At 42.1% G+C, this 19,775-nt stretch overlaps 1 protein-coding gene across 2 annotated transcripts in view; it reads right to left on the bottom strand.

The window, feature by feature from the left end:
- Positions 1-19,775, bottom strand: part of Rab2a (RAB2A, member RAS oncogene family) — an 89,215-nt gene that overhangs the window by 46,545 nt on the left and 22,895 nt on the right. For both annotated transcript variants that reach the window (XM_052716057.1, XM_052716058.1), the window contains exon 2: positions 8,326-8,397. In XM_052716057.1, the coding sequence (XP_052572017.1) occupies positions 8,326-8,397 (72 nt within the window). The remainder of the gene's footprint in view (positions 1-8,325; positions 8,398-19,775) is intronic.

The raw sequence follows: 19,775 nt of genomic DNA, 5'->3' as shown, positions 1-19,775 counted from the left end.
GATATGCACACAGTGGGGGAGGGGCTAATGAGAGAGCTCAAGGAAGAACACACAGAGAACTGGGTAACAGTAGTGAAAACTTTGAATTCTTTCACTTGGGAAGTGGAGAAAGAGGATTAGGAGTTCAAGGCCACCCTCAGCTATATATTGGAACTAATACCATATTGGACTATATGAGATCTTGTCTCAACAAAACTACCACACTACCAAAGAAGGGGGGGAAATAGGAGCAGAGACGAGAGAGGAGGGGGAAAAGGAGAGGGAGGGAGACAGAGACAGATAGGGATAATTTTTTGTGAAGAATTTTGTTAAAATGAAAGAAAATGATTGAAAAAAGCCATGACTAATAATCACTATAAAAGGAAAAGTTAATGATGCAGGAGAAAAGAACTGCCAAGGCGGGCGCCTGTGAGTATGTGGTGAGGATCTTCGGAGATCCTCCACAGCATCTGGAGTAAGCAGTTCCTTGGCACAGTGCTCTAACGGTAGAGCTGCTGGAACCTGTGCAAAAGTTCCTTGACTTGTCTTATTTTTCTGAATGAAATACAAACCAAGATTATCAATGAGAGTGAAAATAGGAAAAGCACTACATGGTTAAATACAAAAAAAAATAGGATACAGTTTTACAGACAAATGAAAATAAAGTACAGCTGTCAGGAAATATAGAAGGTTCCCTTGAAGATCCTAAGAAATGAAAAATGAGATTGTTAGCATGCTTTTCTCCAGCTATGTCTAATGGCACACATGCAGAAATGGAGCAGACAGGTGTTTGTTTACAAGAGAATAAGGAAATGAGAGGGGACAGGGAGGGAAGGAGGACAGACAGAAGGGCATATGGGAATGATAATGATTAAGGTAAGCCTGGGATGCAGGGAAGTGAGCAGCTGGGTGAAAAGATGGTGTGACCAATGGGTTAAGGTGGCCCTGGAAACTGAGCTGGAAGATGAGAGAGAAGTATGAAACTGAAATTCTTGAGTGGTTCTAGACAATAGTATGAACAAAGTCCTGGCTGTGACGGGGACACTAGGCAGCTGAGGTAGAGGCTGCAGGTTCACTGCGGTGGAGGAAAGAGGGACTGAGAGACTACGATGTGTGTCTGTGCTCATGGCAGACCCGACTAACTGCGTAATCAGTATTTAAGTCACTGTTTATGTTTCCATATCGCACTGATGTTGGTGGTCCAGGCAATCCTCCAAATTTTCAATATAATTATGTTATGAAGCTATTCATAAGCAGTCATTTTGCTTCATCTTAACAACTCTCAGAGACAGGATAAATAATATATGAGGACATTGTCTAACTGTGATGGGTATTTTGGTTGTCCACTTAACTACAATGGGAGTTAACTAAAACCCAGAAATGTCTGGGCACATCTGTGAGGGATTTTTGCTTAACTGGGTCATTTGAAATGGGATGATCCACTTCTGGTCTAGATATTTGAGGTAGAAGACACACCTTTAATTCAGATCTTCAGAGGTAGGAAGACCCACCTCTAATGTGGGCCACACCTTCTGCTGGAAGCCTGTTTAAAGACACACAAGAAGGAAGCCTTGCTCTTTGCCTCCTTGCTCTTGCCCTCACTAGCAAGTCCATTTCCTTACTGGCATTAGAGCCTACTTCTTCAGGATTCCAGTGTATACTTAGGACCAACTCGGACATTTAGCCTTATGAACTGAACAACTATTGGATTCTTGGACTTTCCATTCATAGCCACCCATTTGAGGGATTAGATGGACCATAGCCTATAAGTCATTCTAATAAATTCCCTTTATATATGTATGTGGAGATTCATTCTATAAGTTGTCACTCTAGAGAACCCTAATACACTAATCCAATCTTTTATTTCCTCGAATTTCCTAATCTTTCACTTCTTCTCTTCTATCATTTAATATTTAATGAAAGAATTATTTTATTTATTTTTGTGTGAATGTGTCTGTGTGTCAGTGTATATGTACAGGTATGCATGCCTGTGTGAGCATGGAATCCAAAGAGGGTGTCAAAATCCTTCAGAGCTGGAGTTTCAGGTGTGTGTGGATACTGGGGTTGAGCTCTGGTCCTCATGATTACATAGTAAACACTCTTAACTAAGGAACCACCCCTCAAGCCCTCTATCATTTAACACTTTCTTGGTTATAGTCTTAGTTACTGTCCTTTTGCTGTGAAGAGACAGCACGACCAATGCACTTCTCATTAAAGAAAGCATTTGATTGGGAGTGTGCTTACAGTTTCAGAATGTTAGTCCATGGTCATCATGGTGGGAAGCAGACAGGCATGGCGCTGGAGCAGTAGCTGAGAACTTTACATCTTGATCCAAAGGCAGCAGGCAGAGAAACAAAAACTGGGCCTGGTGTGGGCTTTTGAAACCTCAAAGACCATCCTCAGCAAAACACCACTCCAATAAGGCCACACCTCCTAATCCTTCTAATCCTTCTTAAACAGTTCTACTCTCTGGTGACTAAGCATTCAAATATACGAGGCTATGGGGGCCATTGTCATTCAAATCACCAAAGTCACAGCCCAAGCTTAAATAAGTCATATCTAGCTATCCATGAGGCAAAGGCAAATATACAACAGAGTGAAGACACTTAGCAAACATTCCAACCCACTGAATGTAGGTTCCCTGAACACAGCAGGTAAAAGTCAAAATGCCCACATACATCTTCCGTAAGATTTATGCTGGCTGCTTAGGAAAAACAATCCTGATCATAAAGTTTTAAAACATGACTTACTTATTCATTTACCACCTAAGTTGGAGCTGGGCATCACACTGAAAGACTGGCTGTTTTCCAGCATTTCTGCACCTTTCCTGTCAATAAGAATTCCTTATAATAACAGACATACACTTTCATTTCCTGTACCTGGAATAAGCAGCACTGTCAAGCCAATGCCACAGAGAAGAGGAATCTGAGGAATGGAAAAATACTGGAGAGCAAGCAGCTAAGCCTCAATGGGGCATGCTGTCTTTAAGGGTTAGAGAAAAGCAAGAGAGAAAGTTAAGAAAGCAGACTGATAGAAACCATAAGTTCAAGACCCAGTGTTTATAAAGAGCATACAACTGACTGTAACTGAACTAAGTAAAAATATGCTAGCTAGTGTGGTGCTTTGAATGAGAACTGGCCTCCTTAGGCTCATATATTTGAATACTTGGTTCTTAGCTGGTGGAATTATTTTAGGAAGGACTAGAAGGTGTGGCCTTGTTGGACGATGTGTGTCACTGGTGATGGGCTTTGAGGTTTCAAAAGCTCACTTCAGGCCTAGTTCCTCTCTTCCCACAACCTGCAGATCCGGATGTAATTCTTAGCTACAGATCTAATGCCATGCCTGCCTGTCTGCCACCATGCTCCCTACAATGATGGTCATGGACTCACCCTCTCAAACTGTAAGTAAGCCCCCAATTAAAAGCTTTCTTTTTCTTTCTTATGCTGTTTTGTTTGTTTTTGACACAGGGCCTTACTATGTAGCTCTGGCTGTCCTGGAGCTCACTCTGTAGGCTAGGCTGGCCTTGAATTCACAGAGATCTGCCTGCCTCTGCTTCCCAAGTGCTGGGATTAAAGGTGTATGCCATTAGGCCCCTGTGGTGGTGTGAAAGAAAATGACCCCAAAGGGAGTGGCACTATTAGGATGTGTGGCCTTATTGGAGTAGATGTGTTCTTGTTGGAGGAAATGTGTCTCTGTGGGGGTGGGCTTTGAGTTTTTTTCTCAAGCTTCACTCAGTGTGATAGTCAGTCGACTTCCCGTTGCCTGCAAGATGTAGGAGACTCGGCTATTTCTTCAGCACCATGCCTGCCTGCATGCCGCCATGCTTCCTGCCATGATGATAATGGACTAAACCTCTGAAGTGTTAGTGAACCACCACATTTAAATGTTTCCTTTACAAGAGTTGCCGTGGTCATGGCATCTCTTCACAGCAATAGTAACCCTAACTAAGACTAAATGTTTTAGTTTATAAACTGCTTTGGTCATGGTGTCTCTTCACAGCAATAGAAAAGTAACTAAGATAACTAGCTAACATTTAAGGGGTAGGGAATTATGACGGTAATTATGTGACATTGAGTCTAAATCACCACCAGGACAGAGTTGGTAAGATGAACAAGCTGACCGGGGGCCTATGGTCTGAGCTGACCCACATATGCACCCCCCAGTTAATTAGAGCTATTAAGTGGGTCTCTACCAAATCGAGGCGGTGAACCTTCTTTCCCAAAGAGCTTGGATACACATTTACAAAAACCTTTAATCTTCTGAACAATACAACTTTGGAGCTGTTCATAGTTAACTATTTCTTGCCACAGAGACAGGAAAAACAAAAACAACAAACCACTGGGATAGGCAGAGAGGAAAATAAAGCAGGTACGAGGGAAATGCGTGGTACAGAGAGAGGCAGAAGTTCCCATCCCCTTAAAAGCTTTAGGCCATTCTTCAGGCCTGATCCAGCTGCTCCCCTCCCCCAGTTTCTGTGGGACACAAAGAAATACTTAAAACAATAAAGTCTCATTTTGCTTAATCTATGAGGTGGATTTTGTTACAAAAGATGAAGTTTGAAAAACCCCAGTGCCAACAACTCTACAAACCCAGAGCTGTTGGTCAGAGGGCTGCCAGAGCATATAGAACAATACAAGCGGTTGCCATTGCTCCAGCATGCCCAGCAAAACTTAAATAGTCACATATTATTACTCAAGGCACTAGAGACCCTGGTAGCAGGACATGACTAAATCCAGCTGGAACTGACCTGGAGGCTTCCTTCCTTCCTTCCTTCCTGCTGCTGCTAGCTCTCTCAGTGTCGAAAGGGGCTACAAACGCTGTTAAGGAGAAGTTATCAAAATCTTAGCCAGCTGTGATTACTGAGCTACAAAAATCAACTGGCCTGGCAAGATATGCCATTGGCATGTCATGAATATCATGTAGATAAATGCTTTCTGATTGGATTTAAGGCCCAGTCCACAGGAGGAAACTCATGCCTGGTACTGTAAACCTGGCCAAGAACACATGAGGAGGGAGGTCATGGGCCATAAAGGAGAACCAACTATTATTATTTTGCTAAATAAACATAATATCAAACTATCTTCTAAATACTTACACTTATAACTATAGAACAGTGCAGCGTTCAGCCAGTCCTTAACAGAGAAGCTTCTTTTTGCAGTGCAGAGGGTTAATACAGAGTCACAACTGGTCAAAGTGCAGAGAAGAAATGATTATGGAGTACCTGACCTTAAGTGGGACATATATATCACACCACTTCGAAGCCTCTGGGAACACTGTGGAAGGGGTCTGGAGAACACTGCATTGGAGCAGAGTGCTGGAAAGAGTATCTTCTGGACATAAAACAGCTGGCAGACTCATTAACTAGCTGCAGCTGCACTTACATAAGACTGAGCCCATCAAATTTCATCACAGAAGAAGGGTGAGCTCAGGAGGCCCCACCTCTCCCTGAAGGACAGTTAATGGTGGCTGGAGGCAGGGGGTCACTTTCTTCAGTTTAATCACTGATAGGTTGCCCAGGCTCCAGTAAATAACCCCCCACCCATTCTTATGCAGGCTATTTAAACTCAGTGGGTTACACCTTAAAAAAAAGACAGGAAAGTAAGAGGGGCTTGCTGAGAAGGGTTCCAACAAGAGAAGAGGAATTAAGCGCAAAGCCCTGGGTTCGATCCTCAGCTCAAAAAAAAAAAAAAAAAAAAACACCAAACCCGAAAAAAAATTGTGAGGGCTTGATGTGAAAAGGAGGTATACCAAGCAGGGTCTTAGTCAGAAAAGCAAAAGCCACACTTCAATATTTAAGTACCTAGTGTACAGAACTGCATACAACACAGGAGGAAGCAAAGAAGAGGAGGGGCCTCAGCTCAGAGATGAGGCCCAGCAGGAAACTGCAGCTGTTTCTTGACCAGGAGGACACAGGGAGATTTGGGGTCAGAGCTCAGGAGCCATACTAGCAGTGGCTTGCCAGGCAAGGGACAGGAGCTGGAGCAATGGAGAATGTAAGTCCGCCCAGGCTAAGAGTGAAGCAGAAAAAGATCCCTGCCTTCTCTTTTCTTCTAGCCTCCAATTTCCCACGTCTACCATAAGCCAACAACCTAGAGTGAAGGCAGCTGGCAGCTGTACTCTGGCAGAGTACAGTGTACGCCAATTCCGACAGGGTCAGGTCCATTTGCTCTACGGGGTGCACTGCAGCAGCTTAGATATTTATGCATATGACTCAATGAAAAGGAAGCACAGTTTTTAGAAGAACTCTTAAGAACAATGACTTGGCTACTCATTTTAGGACACTCCTTTCCTACAACTGGCTACTACTAGGGTTTCAAATCCACGGCAAAGCAAACAAATGGGGGGCGGGTCATGGAACTAGATTTCAACAGTGTTACCAGTTCCACCCATCATCACTGTATAGACTTGAAACTATCAAAACAAGTGGTTTACAGATATTCCTGTTGTTGGAGGTTGTTCTGTTGTGAAGGTCTCAAGGGGAATGGCCTTCACAGGCTCACATCTGAATACTTGGTCTCTAGCTGGTATAAACAGGAAGGATCAGGAAGGATGGCTTTGTTGGAGGTGTATTCCTAGCAGTGGGCTTTGAGATTTTAAAAAGCTTGTGCCATTCCTGGTGTACTCTCTACCTCCTGTTTGTGGTTCCAGAAATGACCTCTCAGCTGCTCTTGCTATCATGCCTTCACTCCAACACCAGGGATTCTAACCCTTTGGAGCCATAAGCCAATCAAATGCTTTCTTTTATAAGTTGCCTTGGGCACGAAGTTTTATCACAGCAATAGAAAAAGCAACTAATACATCTTTTAAAAAAAATCTTTTCTTTAATCCTTGACAATTTCATACATGTAAACAATGTATCATGATCATATGCACCCCCCAATTCTATTTCCCCGGTGCTAAGCACATCATCCCCTTTTCAGATGCATGTCCTCTTTTTGTAGACCTCTGATTGAGTCCAATTAGTTTAGTGCTGCCTATTGGAATGCTGACTAGTCTTGTTTGCTTGATCTTATGTAGGTCACCACAGCTTCATTGAGTTCAGTGGTTTGTTTGTTTGTTTGGGTTTTTTTTGGAGACAGGGCTTCAGGTTGCCTAGACTAGACTCAAACTCACTATGGAGATGAAGCTGGTTGGCCTTGAACTCCTAGGTCCTCCTGCATTTGCTGTTCATGAAAGAGTAATCAGTAAAGTAACGGAATCACTAGAGTTAAGAGGCTGCATGTGGTGGAACTGTAACCCTAGAAGTCAAGAGTTGAAGGCAGAAGGACTGCAAATTCAAGGCCTGTCTGAACTACATTGAGATCTCTCTTAAATAAACAGTAACAAAACAAACACAACTCCTAGACAGAAATAAACAGTCAGTGACTGTTACTAAGCAAAAGAATTATGAGATTTCCAATTACTCCTTTGATATGCAGGATATCTGATATACAATCCCTGTGAAAGGTTAGTTCGACCCCCAATGGAGTCACAACCCACAGGTTGAGAACTGCTGCTATAGATTATCTATCAATTGAATGATCGATAGATTGACAGATAGATAATTTAATTTTTTAAGAGACATCTTGCTACATAGCCCCGGGGCCTGGAACTCACTATAATGACCACTCTAGCTCTGAGCCTGTGGTGAACCTCTTGCCTCTGCTTCTCAAGTACTGGGTTTGCAGGAGCATGCCACCACGACTGGCCATCAATATATTTTTTCAAACAAACTGTGACTATCTAAAATTCTTAGTTTTTTCACTCATTTTAAATTTGCAGCTTTGCATACTGTTAAAAAAGTAATAGTAGCACTATACAAAATAACAATAACTAACATTGATTGTTTATTTGTTACTAGAACTTACCTCATTTATAACTCATACTCAGCTGATGGTCCTGGTGAATAATTATAGGAAGAAAGCAGTATTTGCCACCTGGAGGGCACTGTTCCAACGCTTTATATTTACAGCTCATCTACTGCTTCTAGTAACTTTGTGGAGTTCTTACTATTATCCTCACTGTACAGACAGAAAAGCTGAAATGTGGAGTGGTGAAGCAGCTTGCCCAGTTACTGACAGACTTGATTTAATTTCCAGTAAGCTCCTACCATGGTGCAGTATTGTCTCTTAAGAGTATGATTCATAATTAAATATAATTGAAATCTTAAGTACTAATGTCTTTTGTATTCTAACCCTGTATGAAAAGTCAGTTAATATTTATTTATACAATATGTATTTCCAAAAAGTAATGGAGACTAAATTCTGCACAACAAATCTAGTTTCACTGCTTTTACAAAGGATCCACTGGCATACTGCACATAAGCTATTGAAAACTTCAAATGTTTTACTCTTGTATAAAACTTACCAATTGTGAGGTCATGCACCGGCTGAAACCTCTTGTCTGTAAATTGTAGCAATAAGCACGATTTACCAACACCTAGGAATTAAAAAATAAACAAATAATCAGAGGAAAGTAAAAACCACAGAAGCTAACACTGACCTTACTTCCAAAAGCATAGAACAGTGGCAGCCAGGGCTCTGCTGCTGTCATCCAGTCAGCCATTATTTGCAGTTCTCAAATTTTTAAAATAACCCTTTTCCCTTCCTTTTTCATTAGCTTTCCATGCAAAAGAGGCATGGCAGCTAAACTCCTAGAATAGCAACTAGGTCTTAGCAGTCCCCACCACAGCACCACCCAGGGAAGTTGCACAAGACTTGTGTACTCTGTGTCATTACAAAAAGAGGGTAAGAATGCACCTATATCACAGAGCTGCGAGAATTAAGTCAGTTACAATTATGAAGCACTTACAACACAGAGTAACTTTAGAACTCATTTATTATCTTTACTTAACTAAAAAGTCAAAATCCAACAGACTTTTACAAAACTCTACTTCTTCAATGCTAAGCTCCCTCTACTCAGCTGTGCCACCCGAGTCCCTTCAACCCTAGAGCAGTGTGGACTGATCGGAATAGTGTCCCTTTTCTGTAAAGGGCTCAGCCTTTCCTGTAGGCCCTGAGAACTAGTCAGCCCTTTTTACCTCCATGCTTATGCTTCTCTTTGTATCAAATCCTTCAGTGGACACATCTCCAAGAATCTCACATTCAAAACACACCCATGTTTCTCAAGAGGATAACTTTATCTGGTTCAGCAAACTCAGAGCTGCCACATGTAGTAGTTAGTAAGCTAACCTTCAACCTCAGCTTTGTCTGAGATGGCTTCAGAAAAAGGAAAAGGTCTAGAGGAGCAGGACTTTGAGAGTGTGGAAAGGATGGGCGTACTGAGAAGGCAAAGGCACTCTGCTTTCCTCAGCAAACAGAACACTACTGCCACCGCCCACCTCTCCCTGAGCTCTGTGGAGCCAATTGCCTCCATTCACAAAGGCCTTTCTTTGATTAGCTGGATACAATTCTTAATGGACTGACTTCTATTTCTGAGAAGGCATTTATTACTAACTTTAATTTCCACTATCAGTTATTTAAATGTCCATTTTCATCTCTTTTATAAACAAAGTTCCTTGGAGACAAGATCTGAAAATTATTCATCTTTTCTTCCTCCAAAGCACCTGATGTGGAAAATACTATTGTGGTGTGTATATGTATGCATGTAAAAATGTGTGCATGTGGTGTAGGAGGTCAGCTTGCAGAAGTCAGTTTTCTGCTCCCACCATGAGGGTTTGAGATCAACTAACTCAGGTTAGCAGGCTTGGTGGAAGGTATTTACCTGCTGAGCCATCTTGTTAACTGGATAATCCCACACCTAAGGCCTTGAGTTAGGTATCCCTACCTCTCTCCACTTAATACGAATGATACATCTAACAGTGCTGCTACCATCAAGTCTGTTTCTTCTCTTCTTTTTCCCTGCCCTGGTTCATGTAGCACAGACCGGCCTTGAACTTAAAGCAAGCCTTTTACCTTTTACCTTTTTTTTTTAAACTCAGGATTCAAGTCACTGACTATTCCCTCTGTAGGACACAGTACTGTGAGAACCGAGTACCTAAAGACCATGTCAGTAGCAAACACTCAGCATCCAGGCACATTAAAAATCAGACTCCCGAAGCTCCACCCCACAGAATCTGTAGGTCTGTTTAGGGCTTGAAGGTTTATCTACTTAGTTCTCTAGAGATTTTTAGGCAAGAAGTCCTTTGCAAGAAACATGGGAATAATTCCTAAGAATCCAATGAGTCATTTCAGGACTCTGGTAACCTAAAGATTCTTAAAAATTGGTGAGAATTTTTCACAAGCCAAACAATTTTCATTCAATATGAGAGGAAACAAAAGTAAAGGGTATGAAAAGTAGCAGGGCCAACTGCTAACTAGTAAAGCAGTGCTGACCAACTACGGTCCTTCAGGAGAGAAGGAAGAAAGGAGAGGGTGGAGGTAGGAAATACTCCAGCGAGTCAACACCCTAGCCTTGGCTTAAGCTTGTTTGATTTTGGTTTTCTGAGTCAGTGTCTTGCCTAGGCTGTCTTTGAATTTGCACCAATCCTCAAGTCTTAGTCTCTTTAGGGGCTGGGATTAGAACTGGCTAAGAGGTCTAAGTGTTAAATTCATACAAATTGAATACAAGTCTATAGACCAGGCTGGCCCTGAACTCAGAGATCGCCTGCCTCTGCTTTCTGAGTGCTGGGATTAAAGGCGTGCGCCACCATGGCCTGGTTCACACAAAACTGTTCTAGAAACAGTCTTACTATATATAGCTTCATTATAATAAATACTTATTATTCTTTCCTTTTAATTTAATTTTAATTAAATATTTTTAGTTTTTTAACTCATAACCCTTGAACAAAATAAGGTATAGAAATTGAGCTCAATTTTCCATTTATAAACTGAGAAAAAGAAAACTATATCAGGGCTATATATTTGCATGGCTCACTGGTAAAGCATTGCCTAACATGCATAAAGCCCTGGATTTGATCCTCAGTAACACCAACACATCCATGCACACGTGTACACACACAAAGAAAAGAGGAAACAGTGTTCTTCCCTCAGAGGAGTATCTCAAGGTTCAAATAACAAAATATAAGAGTATGCTGAAAATTCAAAACTTTAATATAAGCATTAAACTAAGGATCTTTCAAGATAAATATAACTAGGATAAAAATTTCTATCCAAATTTCTCTGACCCAATTGAAGTTTTGAAGACATATTTTAAGAACTTCTTTAAAAAGTGGTTATGCTGGTGTCTCTGAAAACCAGATTTTCATATCCAATCAGCTTCCTGTTAAGGCAGTTGACTTCAGAACTGTTTACATGCTGATGGCAGGCTCCATCCGAAGAGCAATCTTCTTCATTATTTAACTTTAATTTATTATTGATTTTGTGTGGCTCTCCATTGTTTCAACTGCACACTGCTCTGATGGCTGAGTAGATATGGCCCTTGAAGACATGCCAAAGTTTCAACCCTAGCCGGGCGGTGGTGGCACACGCCTTTAATCCCAGCACTTGGGAGGTAGAGCCAGGCGGATCTCTGTGAGTTCGAGGCCAGCCTGGGCTACCAAGTGAGTTCCAGGAAAGGCGCAAAGCTACACAGAGAAACCCTGTCTCGAAAAACCAAAAAAAAAAAAAAAAAAAAAAAAAAAAACAAAGTTTCAACCCACAACCTACAGTCTCACTTGGAAAGAGAGCACTGCAGATGTACTCAAGGATTTCAAGATAAGCTAATCTGGAAGTGAGGTGTGGACTAAATCTAAAGGCAGGTGCCTCATAAAGAACGGTAACAGAAGAGTACTGGAAAATGTGGGCTGTATATACATAGTGGAGTATAGTACAAAACAAGGGCATCATATCACGTGCAGGAAGATGGATGGAACTGGATAGGATCATGTGAGCCAAAATAAACTAGACTTGAGAGAGGCGAGTCCCACTTCTTTTCTCTGATAGGCCCCATATAGAGGCAAAAACAAAACAAAGCAAAAACAAAAACAAAACCCAAATCATAAAACAAAACAAAAACATAAAAATAGAAGGATTATTAAAGAAGAGGAAGGAGATCAGGAAGAAGAGGGAGGGCAATAACAAGGTAATGGAGGGCAAATATGATCAACGCATGTTATATACATGCATTGAAATGTCACAACAAAGCTTGTTATTTTACACAGTTTCTATGTGTTATTAAAAATGGCAAGGTATGGTGACACACCTCAGTAATACCAGACACAGAGGCAAGAGGATTATGAGTTTAAATCCATCCTTGGCTACGAACTTGAGGCTAGTCTCAGCTGTAAGAGGCCTTGTCTCAATAAACCAACAAAAAACCCAAACTATGCAAAACCACAAAGAACAAATAAATAAATAAGAAAGGAACAATGTTGGAGAAACAAAGACACAGGGAAGAAGCCACAAAAGCACGGTTAAGCTGTTATAAACAACAAAATCCAATCAGTAAGTCAAAACCCAGCACAAGAAAGAAGAAAAATATTTATTGAATACTTGCTAGTTATGTTCTAGGTACTACAACTTGGTCACAGAAATAAAGAAATTAATGTCACATTACCCAAACAATGTAGTCTGAACAATGTAAGACACTCCCTGAAAACTGGAAAGCATTAAAAACAAGTATGCTAGCCGGGCGGTGGTGGCACACGCCTTTAATCCCAGCACTAGGAGGCAAGAGTCAGGCGGATCTCTGTGAGTTCGAAGTCAGCCTGGTCTACAGAGCGAGATCCAGGAATGGCGCAAAGCTACACAGAGAAACCCTGTCTCGAAAAAAAAACCAAAAAAAACCAACCAAACAAACAAACAAAAACAAGTATGCTGACAGAGTTGAAAGACTGCTAAAGAATCAACAGAAAATTGTAACAGCAATGCTTGTAATCCCAGCATGTGGGAGGCTGGAGCAGGAGGATTGCTGGGAGTTTGAAGCATTAGGCAAATCTGGGCTTCATAGCCAAGATCCTATGTCAAAACAAAACAAAACCAGTCCATTTGGGTTTTTGGGGTGGGAGTGTAAGATGCCACGGAGAACTCACCCTGCCATGCAAGTCATCAACCTGTGAGGGTGACAGAACACGGGGACACTGGGATGCAGCAAGGAGGAGAAATGAGGAAAGCAGGTCACTTCAAAGGAATGTCTATGTGTCCCTCTGTCATATCACTTACACAGTTTGCCTTTGTATGTTCAAATTATTTTTATTTTTGAAATAGGGTCTTACTGGGTGGGCCCAGTTAGTCCTAAATTGTAATCTCCTGCCCCAGATTCTCAAGTGATACAATTACAGGTAAGTACCACCATGTTGTGCTTGTACATATTTATTTAGTGTTCTTCCTCTACTATCCAGTGACTTTCCCCCCTCTTAATTTATGGCTTGATTCATCCTTAAGAATTAAGTACCACATGTTGTTCTACGACAATATCCATAAGGCACATAACCTTTCACAAAATGAGCCAGGCATTCTGATTTTTAAATAGGGATACTTTCTGGTTAAATGTTATAAACAATTGATTTCACTATCTGGCCTTTGGGAAGAACACAATCCCTTTTCCAGTCAAGGCTGGAGAGAATCCTGACAGGCCTCTGTGATTATCTTGCTCTTCCTGGGTGTGGCACGCACTCTTAGAAAACAAACAGACCTGCACTCTGGTCAACATACCAAGTCAGGCTTCACTGAAGGGCCCTAAAGAGCAGGGTCATGAAGGCAGTGTTGGCTAAGCACCCACAATGGATATACACAGTGGAGAGCACCCGTAGTTTACTCCTTCCCGCTCTGGTCTTTCTTCCCAGTGCTGGGGCATCCCTGTGAGGCAAGCACTCTGCCACTAAATCACATCCGCAGCTCCTCTTTGTCTTTAGCTCTTCAAAGTTCCCATTCTCCCTTTCTTAGCTTTTGCCTTCAGGATACCATCCAGGCATCTTGAAGCATTTGTTAACATGTTTCCTTAGGCTCCCAGGCCACGGTGGGTTCCAGGGTCATGATGAAGTTTCACCTTTCCCTGCCCTTGATAGACCGACAGTTTGGGGGTTAGCACTCAGCTGCCCTGTAGTGCATTCCCTGTTGGAATTTGATTTTTGTCATGATTAGATTGGGGTTTTATGAGTGTTTGGGAGAAGGCCACAGAGATTTCTATTTTTAACACATCATAAAAGTTACTGTTCATCTTGGCTGAAGCAATTTGTCAGGTTTCTCAGCAAAGAAACTCCCCTACCTACTCTGGCTGTACTTACTGAAGACTCTGTCATGTGGGTTGGTACATTTTAACCTCTATACTCTCCTGTATGAGGCCATCTTTCATCTCCATAACCAGTTTTCATGCCTTTTATACTTCTGTATTAGTACATACATAACTTTTATTTAAAAATAAAGAGCCTGCATTTGAAGTGCCCGTTCTTCAGATACAGAAAATTCTTTCTCACTTCCTGTAACACCTTTTTCATTTTTACTACATTAGCTTACACAAATAAGGTCTTTTCTAACACCTACCAGTAATGTTCTATTTTGTTAATCTCTACTATTTGCAACTGCACCAGGGAAACGGTGGTAAGAGGTAGAAGGGAAGGGTTGTTTTAACATCTGCTACCCTGCTATGTTATTACAAGTGCATGGACACTCACACTCTGTTTCGGAAGGCAGACTACCCAGGTCCTCAATCGGAGACCTCTACAGCTGGCTCTGTTGCATCCACCACCCCACCCCCCTGTTGAAGACGAAATCCAGGCCTTCCTTGTACTGGCTAGACAAGAAAGTGCTCTGCCACTGAGCTAAGTCCCAATCCTTAGCTCTGTTGATTCCAACCCTGTAGAGCAGAGGCATATCTAATTTCTCTAAGTATGTCTATTCTTAGTTTTTAGCATTTGGTGAACCTTCGGCATTTCAATGCAGACCACCAACTCACCAATGTGAGAGACGACGAGTATTTATTGGACTATATTTGAATACTATGGGACACTGAGAGGAAAGGCTCCTGCAAGGCTTCAGGCTCCGTTCCTATCACAGTGACACACTACCGACCTAATAACATCTACTGTGAGAAGCATCAAGAGGACACAAAGTGGCAGCATGCTAGTGCTTTTCCCTTCTCTGGCACCTAAGGACAGCCTGACCTTTAAACCACCCAGGCCTACTTTATCAAGCACTTAGCATACTGTACCTTCACTACCTGTGTGCACATCCAGCTTTCTTCCTCGGGTACAGTTAACATTCACTTTCTGCTCATCTGAAACTTACTTCAGTAGCAGACACTCAGTGAATGCTGAGTTAATGTCATGTTTGCTAAAGAGAACATAGAGACTATTCATTTCTCTCTGACAAATCTATTCTACACTTAAAGAAAAACTATCACTTTTTCAAAATAAAATTTAAATGGGACATTTTTCAAAGAGGAAAATATTCTAGGGAATAAAAGTATGCTACATTAGACTTCCATGTCTGGCATGATCTGTCCTGAATTTACACGTCCTGATTTTTCCTTTGAAAAGGTCAGCTCACAAGAGTACACTAAGATGGGAGTCAACGGACTGCTTCCCTGCTAGTGAGACTGGAATATCTACAGCAGGGGCACAACCCAGCTTCCAGAGGACGACAGCACTTGGCAGCTCTCTATAGCCAACCTGTCCAGCACTCCCTCAGCTGCTTCTGGAGTTCCAACAGAACACAAACAGCATACAGCCCATCTAAGCCCCTTGGTACACTGCTACAGGCAGACCTGAGCCACAGCGCTCCAATGACAGCAGGAGCTAGACCTGTTCCTTTAGGCTCTGCCTGGCTGCCAAGGCAGGGCCACCTGCCCTTGTTCTTGCATTGCAAGTACTGTACTGACTGAGCCATCTCCCCAGCCCCCCAAGGTTTCTTTTAGACAAGGCACAGAATCAGCTCCATTTGACATCGTAACCTAGAGCTCAGAAATATGTATAAGCAATACTCATCTTAACCTTGCGCAGTCAAGTTTAACATTTGGTGTTTTTAGTTCATTTGTGTTGGTTATGAGTCGCTAAATTAAGCTCATGACCTGCCAAGTTATACTTCGTATTTAAAAACATTATCCTGGGACTGGAGGGATGGCTCAGGAGTTAGAGCACATGCTGCTCTTGCAGAGGATCCAGGTTCAGTTCCTAGTTTTTTTATTGAGTCTGACTCTAATGAAGCCCAGGTTGGTCTCAAATTTGCTATGCAGCTGAGGGATCTGATCTCCTGCCTCTGTGTCCTTACATGCTGAAATCACAGGTGTGCAGACACCATGCCTGTCTGCTTTTGTGTGGCGCTGGGGACTGAACCCAAGGATTTATGCATACTAGGCAGTCACTCTACTGATGGAGCCATATCCTCAGTCCTTTTACTATGTTCCTTAGATTTTGTTTTCTCTATCGCTTAGTCAGTCTTCTCCCATCGTGACTCTAATCCCACTAGTTAAGGACTCTTCATTTTGCCCTTGCCTTGTTCAAATTCTTTTTTTTTTTTTTTTTTGGTTTTTCGAGACAGGGTTTCTCTGTGTAGTTTTGCGCCTTTCCTGGAACTCACTTGGTAGCCCAGGCTGGCCTCGAACTCACAGAGATCCGCCTGGCTCTGCCTCCCGAGTGCTGGGATTAAAGGCATGCGCCACCACCGCCCGGCTTGTTCAAATTCTTGAGTAATTCTGTCAGCCAGCTTAACTGTGACTGTACTCTTGGTCTGATTTAAAAAATCCTTCAGTAAGAGAAGTCAAATTCAACTGGTAAAGTGGAAGGATTTGGAATACAAGTAGGTATAGGAAAAACTTAGAAGTATAATACATTTACAAATACAAAGCTAGATATAACTTAGTTCAAAAGTCAGAAAGTAGGGGCTAAAAGGCTCAGCAGTTAAGAGCACTTACTGCTCTTACAGAGGACCCAAGTTCAGTTCCCAGCACCTACATGGTAGCTCATAACTAACTGTCTGTAACCTCAGTTCCAGAGGATTCAACAGCTCTTCTGACTCCACAGTTCCCTGGCATGCATGTGGTGTAGACATACACTAAGAAACACACATACACACATCTACATAAAGTAAAAAATAAGTAAATACAAATAGGAAAACAAAAGGAAGCATGTAGTACTTTTCTTAGGGAGTAACTTATTGATGTGTTAATCTAACAGCAAGTAAGGTAAACATGTTCAAAATAATACTGTCTGTTCCTTTCTTCCTCCCAACTCATTCCACTTTCCCCACTCGTTTACGTCAAACATAGAAAATGGCCCGTGTTGGAGAAAAATCAGGACAAGTAAAACTGAAGCACACCCTACTTCTCTGTTCTCTCTCTCTCTCTCTCTCTCTCTCTCTCTCTCTCTCTCTTAACAGGGTTTCTCTGTATAGTTTTGGTACCTGTCCTGGATCTCGCTCTGCAGACCAAGCTGGCCTCAAACTCACAGAGATCCTCCTGGCTCTGCCTCCCGAGTGCTGATATTGAAGGCATGTGCCACCACCAGCCGGCACACCCTACTTCTCAACTTACAATGTCTGTTGCTAGAACCAGAGAGTGTTCCAGGATAATTTTTTTTTTTTTTTTGGTTTTTGAGACAGGGTTTCTCTGTGTAGCTTTGCGCCTCTCCTGGAACTCACTTGGTAGCCCAGGCTGGCCTCGAACTCACAGAGATCCGCCTGCCTCTGCCTCTCGAGTGCTGGGATTAAAGGCGTGCGCCACCACCGCCCGGCTCCAGGATAATTTTTTTTTTTTTTAAGATTTATTCTCTTTTTTTTTTTAATTTTTATTTATTTATTTTTCGGAGCTGAGGACCGAACCCAGAGCCTTGTGCTTGCTAGGCAAGCGCTCTACCACTGAGCTAAATCCCCAACCCCTCCAGGATAATTTTTTAAAAAATACTTTATTATTTTAATTGTGTGTTTGTCTGTGTACACGTGTGCAGGTACTTGAGGCCAGGGGTGTCAGCTACCCCTGGAGCTGGAGTTACAAGGAATTGTGAGCCAGTCACCTGATGTGGATGCTGGGAACTGAACCTGGATCCTCTGCAAGAGCAGCATGTGCTCTAACTCCTGAGCCATCCCTCCAGTCCCAGGATAATGTTTTTAAATACGAAGTATAACTTGGCAGGTCATGAGCTTAATTTAGCGACTCATAACCAACACAAATGAACTAAAAACACCAAATGTTAAACTTGACTGCGCAAGGTTAAGATGAGTATTGCTTATACATATTTCTGAGCTCTAGGTTACGATGTCAAATGGAGCTGATTCTGTGCCTTGTCTAAAAGAAACCTTGGGGGGCTGGGGAGATGGCTCAGTCAGTACAGTACTTTGGCTGTAGGCAGGAGAACCTGAGTTCAATCCCCAAGTGTGGTGGTGTGTGCTTGTGAACCCAGCACTGAAGAGGCAGAGACAGGAGGATCTCAGCAGCTGGCTCACTGGCCTACCAGCCTAGACTACTCAATGAATTCCAGTCTAATGAGAGATCCTTTTTCAAAGAACAAGGGCAGCTCCCAAGGACACCCAAAATTATCCTCTGACCTCTACACATAAACAAACACACACACACACACACACACACACACACCAACCACCCTGGAAAAAAAATCTAACCCATATCCAATGAAAGATCTCATCTACACTATTTTTGCTATGAATCATGATGAAATAAATCAGTCATGAGGAATCTAGAACACTTCTCTTTTGCTTAACTAAAACATCAGCTGGGCAGCATAGTGGCACAGACCTATGAGCCCAGTACTTGGGAGGCCAACGTAGCAAAATTGCAAGCTTGAAATCTGCCAGGCTACACAGTGAAATCATGTCTCAAAAAATAATAAAATAGAAAAAAAGTGTGGCCAACTGTACTCTACTATAGACTTCTTAAATAAAAACTTCCAGAGTTGGGAAGTAAAGCCAAAGAAACAACACCAGAGTGGACATGAGGCTCCATTCTTATACCCTCAGAACACAAGAGATGGGGTAGAAGGACCATTAAGGGCTCAAGGTCAGTCTGAGCTACACAGTAAGACACTGTCTCAGAACTAAGTGGCTTACAAAAAAAACTTTTTTCATGATGATATGGAAAGAAGCTAAATATATATGTGCAATATTATTACTATGGAATAAAATCCATTGCACATGACCTATAAGAAGCATGCTAGGTCATAAATAGTTTATCACAATCTGAGGACAGCCTGGTCTACATAGGGTGTTCCAGGATAGCTAAGGGCAACATAGTGAGACCTTGCTTTAAACAACAACAACAACAACAACAACAACAACAAAAACAAACAAACAAAAAAAACAAGGCTGGGTGGAGGCTGTGCACACATTTAATCCCAGCACTCAGGAGACAGAGGCAGGTGGATCTCTGTTGAGTTCGAGGCCAGCCTGGTCGACAGGAATTCCAGGACAACCAGGGCTACATAGAGAAACCCTGCCTTGAAAAACAAAAAAAACTAAACAAACAAAAAACCCCAAACCAAACCAAACCAAACCAAACAACCAAAAACAAAAACTAGGGGACATTAGTTTTTGGCAGTCTAGTATTGTGAGTCCCCTTCTCTGAGCTCTCCAGAAGCTGAGATGAAAACTGATAGCGACTGGGCCAATCAGACACTGCTGCTCAGAACCTGGACTCTTGGGAGGGTGCTGCAGTCCCCAAGGACTGGAGAACAGTCCATGGTGGCTACAACAGAGATGAAAGAGCCCAACAGAGGCCACTGGATGTGCCCAGCATCTTTTTAAGCAGACTGTTGTGATACCATGAATATGGCTGTGTCCTATCTTCCTTGATCGTGACCATTTTGAAACTTAATTCTACTGCCTTCCTGCAAATTCTGTGAACTATCCAAGTTTTTCACTAAAATCTTGTTTAAACAGAATCGGTTTCTTTTAGACAACACAGAAATAGACTAAGAGAATCAGAAACAGATTTAA

The sequence above is a fragment of the Peromyscus californicus genome, unplaced genomic scaffold, assembly GCF_007827085.1.
Source record: "Peromyscus californicus insignis strain IS unplaced genomic scaffold, ASM782708v3 Scaffold_5__1_contigs__length_169319896, whole genome shotgun sequence".
Taxonomy (NCBI): Eukaryota; Metazoa; Chordata; class Mammalia; order Rodentia; family Cricetidae; genus Peromyscus; species Peromyscus californicus.
This window is presented reverse-complemented; position numbering and strand designations above follow the sequence as displayed.